This window comes from Salvelinus fontinalis, chromosome 22 (genome assembly GCF_029448725.1).
Source record: "Salvelinus fontinalis isolate EN_2023a chromosome 22, ASM2944872v1, whole genome shotgun sequence".
Lineage (NCBI taxonomy): Eukaryota > Metazoa > Chordata > Actinopteri > Salmoniformes > Salmonidae > Salvelinus > Salvelinus fontinalis.
Genome location: NC_074686.1, coordinates 3,128,007 through 3,145,806, shown reverse-complemented (window position 1 = coordinate 3,145,806; position 17,800 = coordinate 3,128,007). Strand labels below are relative to the sequence as shown.

At 43.4% G+C, this 17,800-nt stretch overlaps 1 protein-coding gene across 1 annotated transcript in view; it reads left to right on the top strand.

Moving 5' to 3' along the window:
- LOC129819552 (oxysterol-binding protein-related protein 10-like) overlaps positions 1–17,800 on the top strand; it is a 121,269-nt gene that overhangs the window by 95,414 nt on the left and 8,055 nt on the right. The window contains exons 8-9 of the mRNA XM_055875903.1: positions 13,345–13,494; positions 13,815–14,310. Of these exons, the coding sequence (XP_055731878.1) occupies positions 13,345–13,494; positions 13,815–14,310 (646 nt within the window). The remainder of the gene's footprint in view (positions 1–13,344; positions 13,495–13,814; positions 14,311–17,800) is intronic.

Below are 17,800 nucleotides of genomic sequence, written 5' to 3'. Positions count from 1 at the left end.
TACTGACAAATATCCAGGCAAGTGCTATAAAGGGACCAGAAGTGATTTTGGGTGATCTTCACATTTATTGACTTTCAACCCACAGGGTATAAGATATATCTTTTTTTACTGAATACATTGAGGCATACATTGACTTTTTTCACTTGCATTGACAGTCCAATTACAGTCCAATTCACCAACCCACACTTCCCTCACACATTGCACTTGGACCTATACTGTACACACTTTCAATACATTCAGTGGTCATTCCTCTCTCCAGTAGAGGGTAGCAGAAGATAGTGATGTGAATGAATGGATACTGCCAAGTGCAAACATGTGTGATGTCAGACACGACATGACCAATAGTATGTGGACACCTGCTCGTCGAACATCTCATTCCAAACTCATGGGTATTAATACGGAGTTGGTCCCCCCTTTGCTGCTATAACAGCCTCCTCTCTTCTGGGAAGGCTTTCCACTAGATAGTTGGAACATTGCTGCGGGGACTTGTTTTCATTCAGCCACAAGAGCATTAGTGAGGTCAGACACTGATGTTGGTGATTAGGCCTGGCTCACAGTCAGCGTTCCAATTCATCCCAAAGGTGTTTGATAGGGTTGAGGTCCGGGATCTGTTCAGACCAGTCAAGTTCTTCCACACCAATCTCGACAAACCATATCTGTATGGACCTCGCTTTGTGAAAAACAGCCCCAGACTATGCATTGGGGCAGGTAGCGTTCTCCTGGCATCCGCCAAACCCAGAATCGTCCGTCGGACTGCCAGATGGTGACGAGTGATTCTTCACTCCAGACATCGCAAACCACTGCTCCAGAGACCAATGGGGGCGAGCTTTACGCCACTCCAGCCGAAACTTGGCATTGCGTATGATGAGCTTAGGCTTGTGTGCAGCTGCTTGGCCATGGAAACCCATTTCATGAAGCTCCCGACGAACAGTTATTGTGCTGACGTTGCTCCCAGAGGCAGTTTGGAACTCGGTAGTGAGTATGACAACCGAGGACAGACGCTCCGCGGTTCAGCACTCGGCGGTCCCGTTCTGTGCGCTTGTGTGACCTACCACTTCGCGGCTGAGCCGTTGTTGCTCCTAGACGTTTCCACTTCACAATAACAGCACTTACAGTTGACCGTGGCAGCTCTAGCAGGGCAGAAATTTGACAAACTGACTTGTTGGAAAGGGGGCATCCTATGACGGATACCACCGTACACAGAGGATACAAAACATTAGGCACAACCTACCTAATATTGAATTGCACCCCTTTTTGCCCTCAGAGTATGGACTTTACAAGGTGTCAAAAGCGAATTCACCTAGTCAGTCTGTCATGGAAAGAGCAGGTGTTCCTAATGTTTTGTGTACACTGTAAATACCATCATTAAGGGAGTGAAAATAAGAGCCTTAATCAGTTTTCATTTCTGAGAGAAATAATCCTCAGCACCCCCTTTCCACCTCCTCAGAGCAGGTGAAGAAGCCGGATGTGGAGGGGCTGGCGTGATTGAGGCCATTTGGATGTAATGCCAAATTCTCTAAAAACGACGGAGGCAGCTTATGGTAGAGAAATGAACATTCAATTCTCTGGTAACAGCACCGTTGGACATTCCTGCAGTCAGCATGCCAATTGCACGCTCCCTCAACTTGAGACATGTGTTGTGTGACAAAACTGCACATTTTTGTGGCCTTTTATTGTCCCCAGAACAAGGTGCACCTGTCTAATGATCATGCTGTTTAATCAGCTTCTTGATATGCCACACCTGTTAGGTGGATGGATTATAAGGATAAATGCTCACTAACAGGGATGTAAACAAATGTGTGTGTATGGAACATTTCTGGGATCTTTTTTTTTTCAGCTCATGAAAATGGGACCAAAACTTTACATGTTTCATTTTAGATTTTTGTTCAGCATATAAACACTTCCTCAAAGCTGTCTCATTTCAGTCTTACTTCAAAGCTCTGACAACATGTCCCTCTCTGTGTTTGGAATGCTCATTACTTTGGCTGAGACGGCTCTGAGACTTCAGAGGTCTCAAAACCCACTTTGTCGGAGTCTCAATTTCGAGTTCTCTGTCTTCTGAGAGAAAGTCATTAGAGATTTGGTTCTGTGTTTTGTTTTGACAGCCCTGTGTTTTCAAAGGGGTTGAGGGGGAGATGTTTCTATGCTAATCCTCTAGCTACGGGATTGAGTTGTTGCTCAAAAATGGGGGGAGTATTGTTGTCCTGTTTCACACATACATGATACAAGTGTGTGGTGTGAAATGCCATCGTTATACTTTAATGAATCTCTCTCGTGTGGCTTTACTCGGGTTTTTACGTCAGAGCAACTAAGACTTTGGAAATATCAAAATGTGAAACTAACCTTGACATAAATGTTGGCTTGTCTGAGACAAGAACATAGAGCTGTGAGCGAAATGGAAATAATTGACTAATTGTCAGTTCAGCTGCCATGAGATGTCCAGGATTGTTAAACTCTGTCGCCGTACTCGTCACGATGAGTTTGATTCCGATGGGAGCCACACAGAGCAGCACATAAGGATACTGTATGAAAAATAACGTATTGACGAGGGAATCGAGTCTAAAACCATTTATCTCAAACTATCGGCCACATTAATTAGAGTCGTGACGTTGGGAGAAACTAATGATGCGCTGTAAGAACATGGGATTCAGTCCAGTGTAAGATCTTTGATCTCCAGTGTAAGATCTTTGATCTCCAGTGCAATATCTTTGATCTCGCTCTGTCTCTGTGTCTCTCTCGTATGTATGTATGTATGTATGTATGTATTTATGTATGTATTGTGCAGTTCAACAAGTATATGTGTGCATGAGCAACGCTCCCCTCCTTAAATGCCTCGCTGATGAAACTCCCCCATGATCATTTATAAGTGAAGAAAGCCAGGCTCTGCTCCCAGCTTTTACTTGCCTCGTTTCTGCAGGAACATATTTAGGAGATCTGATACTAGCAAGTTCAATTGACATGGGCATTGATCCAGTCAAAGCATCTGTATAGATCTCAGTCTAGTCTTGGCGTTGGATCTGTAGATTTAGATGCACATATGGTCTAGGTTTCAAATTTGGGGAGAAGATGGGACCAGATGGGATGAAGAGAGAGATGTGCGCGCCTTCACGCTCTGTCTGGATGCTTTTCTCAGGTTATTTTTGATTATTTTGTTTTGCATCAACCTCGAGGGCTCATCTGTGCTTTTTTTTTGTCTTCGATTTTGTCTCTGTTTTTTTGTTGTTGTTGCAATTCCTTCCTGGTACCTTGGGGAGAAGTGTAACTGCTAATGCTATCTTTTTTTTTTTATAGTTAAACAAGTAGACCGTATGTCCTGACATGACCTCTCCATTGGAATACGTCGATGGCTCCTTACATAAAAATGGCTTATTGGACAGTTTGACAGCTACAGTACAATATGGGGTCTAATAGTCATCAATTGTTTGAGCCCATCCGAGTAAATGTCTCATTGTTTTACCTACCTTATATGCTCAGGAGTGGCATAGTTTCAGGGCCCGTATTTATATAGCATCTCAGAGCAGAAGTGCTGATCTAGGATCAGCTTTGCCTTTTTAAAAAGAAAATGTATAAGATTACATGGACAAGGGGGTAGTGATCAGCACTAATACTCTGAGATGCTTTATGAATATGGTCAATGAGCAGCTCACATCTGATCCAGGATCCTTGTCTATGGATATTTCTCAGTGTTGGCGAGGCTGACGGCGCGGCTCTTTTCCCTCTGTGCTGATCAACATGCCCCGGTGTGAATTCACACCGCTTCTGTTTCATCTGTCAGTATCCAAACAGATTGTACGTTTCTGCTGTATGAACTAGTGTTTTCGGTGTCTGTCGTGTGCTCTGAGGCTGATCCGTTCTCTGTTTGGAATTTGTTGAAACTGGAGCAGCTGTTTTTAAGTGAGCAATTCCCGAGACAACAAAAAGAACTCGCTCAGGACTAATGGAGAAGTTTTTTTCCGGCTGACTGAACAACATTTAATTTTTATTTTATTTACCACAAAGTTGACATCTCATTGTGTTTCCAAGGATCTCATTTGTCAGCATGTGAAACCAAGGGGAACAGGGCAGAAAAATCACCTGGGCTAGTTATGTGCTGAAAAGGTGAAACAAGGACACTTCCATTATATCAAAAGGTCAGTGTAGAAGTGTGACGTTGGCCCTCTTCACCTCCAACGGGCGAGGGATGGGACCAGCGATCGGGGGACGTCGTGGCATTTGGTGGAGGATGAGACGGACGGAGGTGGGTGTTGAACGGGCCTGAAAGGTTAGTCTGCTCAAGTCAAGGGAAAGAAAGAGTTTTTGAAGTGAGAGCATGAGCAAACTTTCCCCCTATCCCAGCTCTCCGCCCACACACTCCCCCGATGCCTGGAGAGAGGGAAAGGGAGAAAGAGCAATAGAGATGGTGCAGATCAAACACACCATCATGTATCATGTGAAAGCCAGGAGAGGGGGAGTAGGGGAGAGGTAGGGAGGAGAGCGAGAGAGAGCACTTTACTTGAACTCCTCTCTCTCTCTCTCTCTTAGTCATGCACTAGACTGGGGTCTTACCAACACCACAGCGCATGTCTCGTCTTCAGCAGGATAACTCTGCCTCTGCACAACATTGTCTCAGCACAACAAGTCATCAGGAAAGGAAGCTGAAGGAGCTTTAACTGAATATCGCTCCAAAGGTATAATTGTGTTATTTTTTTTCTTCTACTTGTAGTACTCTCTCTGCAACGGTGACGCGGTGGGTAGAAACTCTGCTCCAAGACTTTGTGTACACCTGGTGGGGGTAGATCTGTGCGCGTCTAATCGGTGTCTCTTTCTCACACACACACACAAAAGCCTACTGGAGATGAGATCCAGCTGTGCTGAGAGCAAGCCTGTATCTTCTGAACCATGCAACGTAAGTGAGGGTGTTTAAAGGTAGACTCTGTGTAATATGCCTGGGAGTGATGGATGTGTTTTGAGGTAAAAAAGAGGAAAGTTGCAGCAAGAGGAGTAAACGCTGTGCTTTGTACATTTTGCAGCACCTCGGAAGCTGTTCTGATGTTTTATAGGGGAAGGGAAAAGGGGAGACCTAGTCAGTTGTATAACCGAATGCATTCAACTGAAATGTGTCTTCCTCATTTAACCCAACCCCTCTGAATCAGAGAGGTGCGGGGGGCTGCCTTAATCGACATCCACGTCATCGGCGCCCGGGAAACAGCGGGTTAACTGCCTTGCTCAGGGGCAGAACGACAGATTTTTACCTCGTCAGCTCGGGGTTTCGATCCAGCAACCTTTCGGTTACTGGCCCAACGCTCTTACCCGCCAGGATACCTGCCGCCTAGAATGACGAGTAATGCTCAGTGTGTTTCTTTTAATTGTCGTCATTGAAATGGATTATGACAATCCATTATCCTGACATACTGTACATTGGTTTGTCTGTCTCTGTTCTATTGGCCAATGGGGTGTCTACTCTGCTTCCATTTGACCGCAAAAGGTTTTGTTGCGCTGATAAAAATCGAAGCTAGTTGATGTGTATTCTGTCTTCTCTAACAAGATAACCTAGAATATGGTCCATTCTAACGAGTAACTACCTGTCAGACCCTGACAGGTAGTTACTCGTGAAGGCAGAAACCCGAAAGACTTTGTGCCAACCCCAATCATGTGTATAAAACCTCCAATTCCATGAAAACAAGTGAGCAATTTGGTGATTTTTGGTAGTCAAGTGGTATTGGCGGCCAACAATGTATGCATATATAGCTGAATGCTTTGGCTGCTTCTGTTGTACAATAGCAGAGGAGAATTAAAGTAGACATGTAGACGCCATTGTTTATCTTCTCTCCCAGCGTATGTTCCTTGTTAGCAACATGTCATGTCGACAGTGTTGATGAGAGTAGACCTGCTTGCATAACTCAAAGGGATAGAGGTGCAGACCTGAGCTGACCTCTTAAGTCATTTGTAAAAAGGCTGTGTGTTGGAATCACAACAGACCTCCCTTCTCCTTTTTCCTAGCTATTTATATCCCCCTGCTTCTGGAGCCTGCTAGCTCCTGGGACTGTGTGTGAGATGTGGAGCTCGGCTGGTGGCATGGAACGAAATATTCAGGCGACAGAGGGGCAGATTCCTCCTGGAGATGTTTCTCTTTCTTCCCTCGGTCGGTTTCTTTTCTCACTCCGTTACATGTCACTCTAGGAGTAACTCTGTTCATCTATTCTTGACACAAGTACATTAAGCTCCTGATAGCCGAGTTAGGTCACGTATGCATTTACCAAGTAATGGTTCGTCCTGTTTGTATAATGCATTACAGGCTGCACTTTACTGCTACTAACAACCGTATTATGTTCCACGTTCGGTGACATTTTTGGTGACGTTAGGTTGCGGTCCGTCACATGTCCGATCCATACGCATACTGTACGTTGTTAGAGAAGGAAAGAAAAAGAGGGAGGAGGAGGAGAAGACATTTTTTGTTGCCCACTGGAGCACTTTCTTGCATTACACAATGGCCTCTTTTTTTTTTTCTTCCCTGAGTTACTGCGGGAGATATCAAAGGCACTAGGGCTCTTCTTTTTCACCTTTTAACGGAGGACACAACCCCTGTCCACGTTCACTGCAACGTATCAACTATATCAATGCCTTGTCAAGGCATTGTGAGTCCGGGCAGCGCTGTAGGCACTAAGCTGTTGGGAGGAATCAGGCGATGCACTCTCAGGGAAATTCTCCGAGGCATACCTCGACCCCCTGCGTGTTGCTGAACCATCATTACAGGGAAGGAAACGTAAACCAGAGCATGGAACAATGGAGTTGGTTGCGTTCCCTGCCTGGTATTTACATATTCCCTGCCTGGTATTTACATATTCCTATTTCCTATTCCTATTCCTACATATTCCTATTCCTTATGTCCTATTGGCTCTGCTCTTATGGGTCCGTATCTACTCTCTGAATAATGAATGTGACTTTGTGTAGTGCTTGGATTTGCAATGAAAATAAGAGGATGCAAAAGCAAAGCACAGAATGGTGTCCTCTTCTAGTTGCGGATGTGTCCAATGTTGTCACAATAAGGAGGGGATCGCTATAAGAAGATGGACACTGATCATTTGAGTTCTCCAGACTGTGTCAGGCATAACACCCTTCAGTGATAGATGTTATCACATCCATGTAGGTACAATAGTTTTTGAATATTTTGTTTATCCAGGAAGTCCCATTTGAGGTCAGGAGTAGGACTGTTAGGGTGACTGTATTACCGTCACACCTGCGGTCACCAGTCATGAAGGCAGTCGGATTCCACTTGACCTTTAAGTCGCTGTAATTAGGCTTCTCCAAGCTCTGATGCTGCTGAAAGTCATTAGTAGCCTACCAAACTGCCTGGTACTCAGCACTCTATTGTTCCTCTAATCACTCTGACATCGATGCAAATGTGATCTTAAAATATAATCAAACACTTCATGAAAGCCCATGAGCTCATGTTGCGCATCATTTCTATAGGCTATGCAATTGAGGGAGAAAACAGTGATGGCCTCTACTAAAGAGGAGGATCCCATCACCTTTATATAGACTAGGTCTACTATATTTATTTCTCAACTTTCCTAATATTAAGCACATTGTTTATCTTTACAACAGGAGTATAGCCTACCTGGCTGTCATGAAAATGAACCACGGAAAAAAACGTTCTCCATTCACTATTTAAGTGCGCAGACAACATGTATTTTGTTTCCCATGACCCTGTTTTGAAACAGGTGCATGATAATGGTCCATTCTAAATCATAACTAATTTCACCCATATAGTATATGTAAAGACAACACTAAATTTAGAATAGTCTGATGTGTGACAATATTAGTTTATCACTTGTGAATGATGTATTATCACTTGTGAATTATGCCCAGCTTGTGCAGTAAGCAAAGAAACAGCTTGCCTTTTTTTAGCGACATTTTCAAATTCTAGTTGCACACCTCATGTAGCCTAGCCCATAGACCTACAGTTGAAGTTGGAAGTTTACATACACCTTAGCCAAATACATTTAAACTCAGTTTTTCACAATTCCTGACATTTAATCCTGGTACAAATTCCCTGTCTTAGGTCAGTTGGGATCACCACTTTATTTTAAGAATGTGAAATGTCAGAATAATAGTAGAGAGAATGATTTATTTCAGCTTTTATTTCTTTCATCACATTCCCAGTGGGTCAGAAGTTTACATACACTCAATTAGTATTTGGTAGCATTGTCTTTAAATTGTTTAACTTGGGTCAAATGTTTTCGGTAGCCTTCCACAAGCTTCCCACAATAAGTTGGGTGAATTTTGGCCCATTCTTTCTGACGGAGCTGGTGTAACTGAGTCAGGTTTGTAGGCCTCCTTGCTCGCACACGCGTTCTCAGTTCTGCCCACAAATTTTAGGATAGGATTGAGGTCAGGGCTTTGTGATGGCCACTCCAATACCTTGACTTTGTTGTTGTTAAGCCATTTTGCCACAACTTTGGAAGTATGCTTGGTGTCATTGTCCATTTGGAAGAACCATTTGCCAACCAAGCTTTACTTCCTGACTGATGACTTGAGATGTTGCTTCAATATATCCACGTAATATTCCTCCCTCATGATGCCATCTATTTTGTGAAGTGCACCAGTCCCTCCTGCAGCAAAGCACCCCCACAACATGATGCTGCCTCCCCCGTGCTTCACGGTTGGGATGGTGTTTTTCGTCTTGCAAGCATCCCCCTTTCTCCTCCAAACATAACGATGGTCATTATGGCCAAACAGTTCTAATTTGTTTCATCAGACCAGAGGAAATTTCTCCAAAAAGTACAATCTTTGTACCCATGTGCAGTTGCAAACCGTAGTCTGGCTTTTTTAATGCTGGTTTTGGAGCAGTGGCTTCTTCCTTGCTTAGCAGCCTTTCAGGTTATGTCAATATAGGACTTGTTTTACTGTGGATATAGATACATTTGTACCTGTTACCTCTAGCATCTTCACAAGGTCCTTTGCTGTTGTTCTTGGATTGATTTGCACTTTCGCACCAACGTACGTTCATCTATAGGAGAAAAAACGCGTCTCCTTCCTGAGCGGTATGACGGCTGTGTGGTCCCATGGTTTCTACTTGCATACTGTTGTTTGTACAGATGAACGTGGTACCTTCAGGCGTTTGGAAATTGCTCCCAAGGATGAACCAGACTTGTGGAGGTCTACAATTTTGAGTTTGAAGGCAGGCCTTGAAATACATCAACAGGTACACCTCCAATTGACCGAAATTGTGATACAGTGAATTATAAGTGAAATAATCTGTCTCTAAACAATTGTTGGAGAAATGACTTGTGTCATGCACAAAGTAGATGTCCTAACCGACTTGCCAAAACTATAGTTTGTTAACAAGAAATTTGTGGAGTGGTTGAAAAACGAGTTTTAATGACTAAAACCTAAGTGTATGTGAACTTCCGACTTCAACTGTGTGCGTATATATATATATATATATATATATCTCCTTTATTCCTTTCTCGAGCGCACAGATTGGATGCCAACAGTTTAGTGAAATGTGTTTGAAATGCGAAACATGTCACTATCGATGTTCCCGAACAGATTTCATTTGGTTTCCCAAATTAAGCACTGGGTAGCTGCAGGAACAAGTTTGGAGAGCCCATGGCATACAGCGTTTGGGTGGAATATCACCTGTCGGGCAGCGAGAGCATGCTCCCCAAACAGAGGTTGATGATTGAAGTGAAATAAGTGTTATTGAATTTGATTTATCAGCTGCTCATATTAAACACATGCTCCGCTATAAGACCGAAGTAGCCTATAAAACCGGCCAGCGGGAGAGCTCGCGGCCTCCAATTCCCTATTCAAGTGCGTAGAGATGACATTACTTCCCCCCCCCCCCTGAAACAAATTGTACATATTAGTAAAAACGAGATTAAATTGAGAATAGTCTGATGGGTGAAAATCACTTGACGAGAGAACTGAGGTAAGGAAAAGAGCACTGGCTTTTATTTTAGCTTCTTTATCAAATCATCAGTAGCCTAAAGTCGCATCACGCAGCCCATATCCGTTTTGATTTCTACGACATTCTAAGGTTTGTGTCATTCACAACTAAAGTTGCCAAATTACTCAACCTGTTTCAAGCAGGGGCGTAGACAGATTTTTTTTGGTGGGGATAGGCCTCGAAAAATTTGGATAGGCATTTTTTTCTTCTTGTTTATTATATTTATTTTGCGATGTGCACCGTATATTATTTCGTAACACAATCGTTTTATACTAGTGCATAGTACTTGCGGCAACCTCGTTACATATACAAATAATGACCTATCCCAGCATATTAAAATAAGACAGTAACTTTAGACCAGTTGCCAACAACATAAAACTCATCTTCAGGCGCACTTTAATCTCGATGGGCTAATAAGCCTATATTTGATGTTACCATTTATACCACGGCGGACAGTAGTACTATAAAAAGGTACCTTACCTTTTAGTAGACGTATTATAAGGCGTGACCTACATCACAAGGCGCAGACGGCGAGGCTTTAAATCGAATATGGTGATGATTTCATCATAATCCAATGGATCTGTCTGTTCACGCTCAAAAGACCGCAAACTGAAGTGGTTCAGCCGGGTGCTTGTCATTGATGTGCGAATATTATTTTTTATCCTAGTTGTGGTTGACAAAAGTCTCTCCACACTGCATGATGTCATTGGAAGTGTGACAATGATCCTTAACAGAGAGCTTATATTAGGGAAAGTATCACCAGGGCAGCTGTCATGTACACTCATTATGGCGGAAAAGTCAAGCTTTCCCATGTTCATTTTGCGACTCAACTGCTGAATAAAAACAGTGAATTCAGCATCCTCAATTGATATTGTATAATGATCGCATTTGATCTTCAGCTGCTCTTTAAGGCCGCAGGTTTGGGATTCTTTGGAAAGGGAGTTTGCCGCACACATGATCCCATATGTGTCTTCTTGAAATCATGAGTTGAACTCAGTAATCTGTCTGTCTAGAATACTGTTCCAAAGTTGCCTCGGGTCCCTGTCATTCTTAATGCTGGATGTTTTCCCTAATGAAGTTGTGACTACACTGTCTGCCAATTCTACAGGCAGTTTTTGCTGCCGTGATGCGCTCACATCCCAATTACTAATATCACGATTAATCATAATCTCTTCAATTAGCTTGAGAACTTTATCAAAGTCTCCCCTAAATTATCCCTGAATGTAGAAAAGCTGCTTTTGAGGATTTCAATTAAACCAAGACAGTCCGTCACAGATAATGTAGAGCTTCGTAGCAAAATCACCAGTGTCAAACAATTTACTAAACGTGACTTAACAGGAATACAAACGTATTGTTCTGGATTTGTTGTAAGAGGGCATCGGCTTCTAATTTGGTTTGTCCGCAAGCCTCTGGAAAAATCTGCAAGAACGTCTAAAATGACATCTAACGTTAGCGGTAACAGCACTTTACTCACAGACCCTGATTTTTGAACTCCACCGTACATCCGTGGATGTTTCTAGCTCGATACACGGTCTATCGGGATGCAACTCTTTCTGTACTTCTATGAATCGAGCATGTCTGTGGGATCCACTCATAAATGTGTGTAGCTGGTTTACTGTCTCCAAAAAAGTACTGACATGTTCCGACACTTTTGCCGCGGTGCACAGAACCAAATTCAAAACGGTGGGAGTTGCAATGCACATATACCGCTTGCTTAAATGTTTGCTTTAGTAGGACAAAAACCCACGCACAGAGTGGGATCCAACTCCAGGGGGGGTTGCAACACTTCAAGTATTTTCCGAGAAATTCCCTGTGCAGACAAATCAGCGGTTTCCGTAAACCCAACAGCTCTTTTCTTTAATCATTCCAGCATGAATGTATCGGATGCACACAGCAAGAAGTTCTCGTTTAGATTTGATCTTTGTATTCATCCTCTAGTATGGCAAAATACGTGGGAGGCGCAGAGTGAACGTTCATCTTTTATCCTCCACAGTAACAATGACGCTGCACACTCCTGCAACTCGTTCTGAATGTCAGGGCTCATAAGCGTGGTATTGTGAGGTAGCTCATTAAGCCGGTAATGTATTTCTGAGTCATACTTTGAGATGAAATTGAAGATTTCTAAAAAGTTACCTTTGTTGATTGCCTCATCGGTTTCTATATGCCCTCTGAGTGGAATATCCTGCTTTGCACACATTAGAACAATATCTCTGACCACTTTAACATGTGCACGGTTTCTTTCTATAGAATCCATGTTTGCATCACCATGGATTTGGTTCAACTCAGTCCCATGACTTCTAGGCCCATGGGTCGCCTTGTAGGATTCACGTTTTGCAAGGGCACTAGCATGTCATTTGCTATTCTCGTGTTTGCAGCCAGCATTTCTTGTGAGTTTCCAGTTATTAAATCCATCTCGTACAAATCTGAATTCGACATGTTCCCCAGGAAAGTGCCTACAAAACTTTTAAAAAATGGCATATTTTGCTTTACCATACTCAATCCACACGAAGTGGTCATACCACCTTGAAGAGAAGCAGTGTGATTTGCCATTTATCATACTCGAAGGGAACTTTGCTAGCTTTGGTTGACAGGCTGGTTCATCAATGACAGACATCTGTCGGTGGACCGACTGCAGGTTCACCCCCGCCCGCAGCATCAACAACGAGAGGAGACGGTGGGGTAGGCAAGCATGCCTGGCTCAACGTGGCATTGGCGGTTGTGATTGCGGTTGTTTCTATCCTGGCGCCACCTGTTAATGTCTCATTCTGGAAGCTATCGGTAGATTGATCCAAATTATTTTCTGGCACACACTCTTTTTCCTCCAGGTGTCTTTTTTTTGTGGAAAAACATAGCGATCGACATTTGGTTTGCCATAGCTAGAACTACTAAATGAGTTTAGCTGGTGTGTCAATTCCAGTAAGCTAGCGTGGTAGAGCTTGCTAGCTTCTGCGCTACAAAGTTTATTCACGTGACGTTGTTCAGGTAAACCACCGTATGATTTAAAACCATTTTTAACCAACCGTTGGAGGCCAACTTGATTGTCGTGGACTATTTCTTTGTTACATTATATTAAAATGACCCATAGAAAATAAATCTCACATGCATTTATTTTTTTAAAGTATAATAAAATAAATGCAAAAAAAAGTATATTGAATAATAATAGTAATAATTACTTGGGGTAGGCCTGAGATCAAACTGCAGGCCTACCCGTGGTTACGCCGCTGGTTTCAAGTGATCACTTTATGCTCAATATAGCCACATCATATGTGTACCGTAATGGGAAAAAATCCTTTACATTTTTTCCCAGCTAAGTTAATTTATATTCATCTTACTATAAAATAATGGCATGGGACTTATAAGCATTGATTGTCAGCTAAATGAACAAGCCAAGTGTTTCTCTCTTGTTCCGGCAGCACCGAGCAGGGTTGGAGGCCATCAGCCCCAGTGAGGAGGTGACTGACATGGAGGACAATGAGGAAGAGGACCTGGGCGTGTTGGACGACCAGCGGAGCATCATCCTGCACCTCCTCTCCCAGCTCAAACTAGGCATGGACCTCACCCGGGTAAGACAGCCTGCTCTCTCGTCATAGTTTTCCCTCGGAACGTTAGAGCTGGTATAGCCAACACAATGTTTACTGGTTCACTGACTGAATAGGAATGTCTTGATTCCTGTTTTAGGAAGTACAGATTACAGTTATGTGCTGGTATGTCCATTTCACTAGCCTGCTCAGTTGAATATGATCATCAATGGCATCAAAACAGTCATGGAATGACAATTAAAAAGCTTTTAGTTCAAATGATGGCTATTACTGTTCCCTATCAGCACTCTAGTGAAGTGTCTCCCTCATGTAGTTCAACGGTCGCCTCCCGCCCTGTTTACCAGGTGGTGCTGCCCACGTTCATCCTGGAGAAGCGCTCCTTGCTGGAGATGTATGCTAATTTCATGGCCCACCCGGACATGTTCCTGTCCATCACGGCTGGTGCCACGGCGGAGGACCGCATCGTACGCTTCGTCGAGTACTACCTTACCGCTTTCCACGAGGGCCGCAAAGGAGCTGTGGCCAAGAAGCCCTACAACCCGGCGCTGGGCGAGACCTTCCACTGTTCCTGGGAGGTGCCTCGGGACAGAGTGAGGCCCCTCAGGTCTCAGGGCCCCAGGGAACCAGCCTCCAGGGGCCCCAACAACACCCAACAGCAGGACGGTCCGTCGGGCGCCGAGTGTTACCGCGTTCGCTTCATGGCCGAGCAGGTGTCCCACCACCCGCCTGTCTCGGGGTTCTACTGCGAGTGCCCAGAGAGGAGGATGTGTGTCAATGCCCACGTGTGGACGAGAAGCAAGTTCATGGGCATGTCCATTGGTGTGTCCATGATAGGGGAAGGTGAGTGAAAATATGCGCTTCCGGTTCGTTGAGGCTCAGCTAAAAGCTGACACCATAAGTACATGACTGAGTTCAAATCATATACTTTTCTTAAGCTTATGCTCATGTTTTGGAATATACATGGAGATACAGTTGGTGGCAGTTTGAAATGGCATTAGCAACGCGCATGTCCCGCCCACCTGAGGATCTGTGTTTTTCAGCCATCTATTTCCTGTGTTTGAGGGGTGCAAAAGTCTTGTCACTTAAATATCGCTGGTTTGATTGCTTTCATTTTACTTTCATATTCTTGCCTGTCGTTATTTTCCCCATGTAACCTGTCAAACACACCCATGAAATGGTCCCAATGGAATACATACATTGTCGTCCCGTTGCAGCTATGAGAACGCTAAAGCTTAGTCTGGGATTAAACGCATCGTCTCCACACTTACATCACAAGAAAGAGAAGACAGACAACTTTATTTTGATGGATGTCAATTTTTTGTGGAATTGAAAAAAGTAATTATTTTACAAATTAGATGCGCTAAAATGAAAAAAAAATTCTGAAAAGGAAGACTCGAATTATAGTTATATTATTTCTCAAATCGCATACAGTGTAAAGTATGTATGGAGAGGAGTAATCTAGAGCCAAGCGTGTTGATTTTCAATCCGAGGGTATCCTGCACTTGTTGAATTATGCAACAGAAGGTGACAACAACAGTAATTAACGAGGCAGTCTAGACAGAGCAGGTGAATGAAGGAAGGCCTAGACAGAGCAGGCGAGTGCAGGAAGGTCTAGACAGAGCAGGCGAGTGCAGGCAGGTCTAGACAGAGCAGGCGAGTGCAGGCAGGCCTAGACAGAGCAGGCGAGTGCAGGCAGGCCTAGACAGAGCAGGCGATTGCAGGCAGGCCTAGACAGAGCAGGCGAGTGCAGGCAGGCCTAGACAGAGCAGGCGAGTGCAGGCAGGCCTAGACAGAGCAGGCGAGTGCAGGCAGGCCTAGACAGAGCAGGCGAGTGCAGGCAGGCCTAGACAGAGCAGGCGAGTGCAGGCAGGCCTAGACAGAGCAGGTGAGTGCAGCCTTGTTCCACTCCTTTATGTTAATATATTCATATATGCAAAAAGAATACCCACATGTATTTATGCAAATTAGAGTACTACTATTTTTTATTTTAACACAATATTTAAAAAAATACCTGATACCTTTAGAGGAAATAAAAGTGAGATTTTTACAATAACTGTAATACCTGAATTCCCACCAAAATCCCTGAGCTCCATAAATGATTTGCCCCTGCCAGGAAATGTTTATATTTAAGTCAATATCTGATGGAGTTTTTTTCATTGTAAAAGTTTGGAGTATCTTCATCCATTGTCCAACTGTTGCATGTATTAGAATTGTTTTTAAAACCTTTCAACAATTTTGATTACTGCAGCCAGTTTTTACTCTCGTACTGTACTTATCCATTGTGCATAGTCCTATGGAAGAGTATGCAAGTTCTCTGATGACAATCAATACATGAGTCCTCTATCTGCCCTCATGACGCCACAATGTAGGCTTTTCTGAATGAGTCACACTGATGGGATACAACAGGAACCGGTTGGAACAGAATAGACTGAATCTGTAAACATGTTATCCTGATTCACCACGGCCAGAAAATATTCTCAGGCGTACCTTTTTCTAATGCCTGGTGAGTCATACCACAGGATTTGTGCATTCACTTTGGGATTGCTTGTGAAGCACAATGGTGACCCTCTCACATGTAGAGGCCTGTGTGGTTTGGCATCTTTGAGTACTGTGCCTCTAATGAAAATATTTTTTGAAGCGGACAATATTTTGTGCTGCATTGATTGGTGCTGATTAAGATGATGTCAGATGGCGAGATAAGCATGTGTCAATCAGCTCCTGCTGTGATTTGCGGTGGCGGTGGGTTGTCGTGGACTGCACGGTGGGTTGTCGTGGACTGCACGGTGGGTCAATGTGGGGGTTTAGCTAAAAAGAGGATCAATTGTGTCTTTACTGACGGTATTATACATGCTAAATGATTATGTTGTGCCTCTATGCTCTCGACCAAAGACAGTATTCATTCAGTGACATTGGACATATAGTACAGTACATTGCATACACAGTATGAAGAGGTGGACAAGGTAAGACCAAAGGGTCGAGGACAGGGCTCGATTTGTGAAGGAAGTGTTTCCCACTTGTAATATAGCCAAACGAGTATATGCCAGCCAGTCATGTGATGACATTCCACATGATTTCTCTCCTGACTCTATTAGGGTGTTTTCACAGATAGTCACATACAGATCTCATTCCTCGTTAAAGTGAACTCTGGGGTAAAACCAAGCAAAACAACTAAGTTTTCGTTGTGTTCACACTGCCTTTGAATGAGGGACTCACCTCTTTTACCAGTTCACTTCACCTATTTTGTGATCCGAGTCATCTTTGCGTTCACATTGCTCTGTTTAGAATGGAACCAAGATCTTTTTCCAACATTCACTCAATGCACTCTGGGTTTTTATAAAATGCTGGACAAGCCATTCCATCAGAATGTGTTATCACACAGCTAGATATACCGACTTACATATTGGACGCTAATAGATTGCATTTAGTTAAAAGATGAGACATAATCATTGTAATCAGAAGTTACTATTTAACATGTAAATGTTATTGGTAACAGAATAAACTGCAGAGGTAAATAATGCTGTAATCGGAAATTGTACACCCAATGAGGGCTACCGTCCCTTTAAGAGCTGGAATGGATTTTGTACCCTATGTTGTGATTGTCACCAAATATGCTGTCGTCTTTTCACCCTATTCCAACCCCACAATCGAATAAACAGCTTATGAAGCGCTCTTGGAATTTCTGTGCATCCTTGACAATCACTAATCAACAGGCCTAACCAAAAACAGCCATTTTTTTTTCTTTTTGCGAACCTGCACAAATGTCATCTCTCTATTTTGGCACTAATATCAGAGGGTTTATTGCAGTAGTCTAATGGGGCGGTGCAGGAATAATGACAAGCAAACCGCGCCGTGAAATTCAAGCGAACCGAACTCAGACCACCTCTTGAGATGGTCTCCGTTTGGTTCGCTTTCGGGGCTCTTTTGAGGGGGTCTGAGTTCCTTTGCAGTATTCAAACTGCACAAAAAAATGAAGCGAAACCAATTTGAGTTCACAAAAATTTGGCTTAAAGGGACGATATGTAAAAACTCTTCTACTAGTTAGCAATAATATGTATTTTATTGTATTTATTTAACCCTTATTTTACCAAGTAAGTTGACTGAGAACACAGTGTCATTTACAGCAACGACCTGGTGGAAAGTTACAGGGTTGAGGAGGGGGGGGGGGGGGGGGTGAAGGAGCCAATTGTAAACTGGGGATGATTAGGTGACCGTGATGGTATGAGGGTCAAGATTAGGAATGTAGCCAGGACACCGGGGTTAACACACCTACTCTTACGATAAGTGCCATGGGATCTTTAGTGACCACAGAGAGTCAGGCAACACGTTTAAT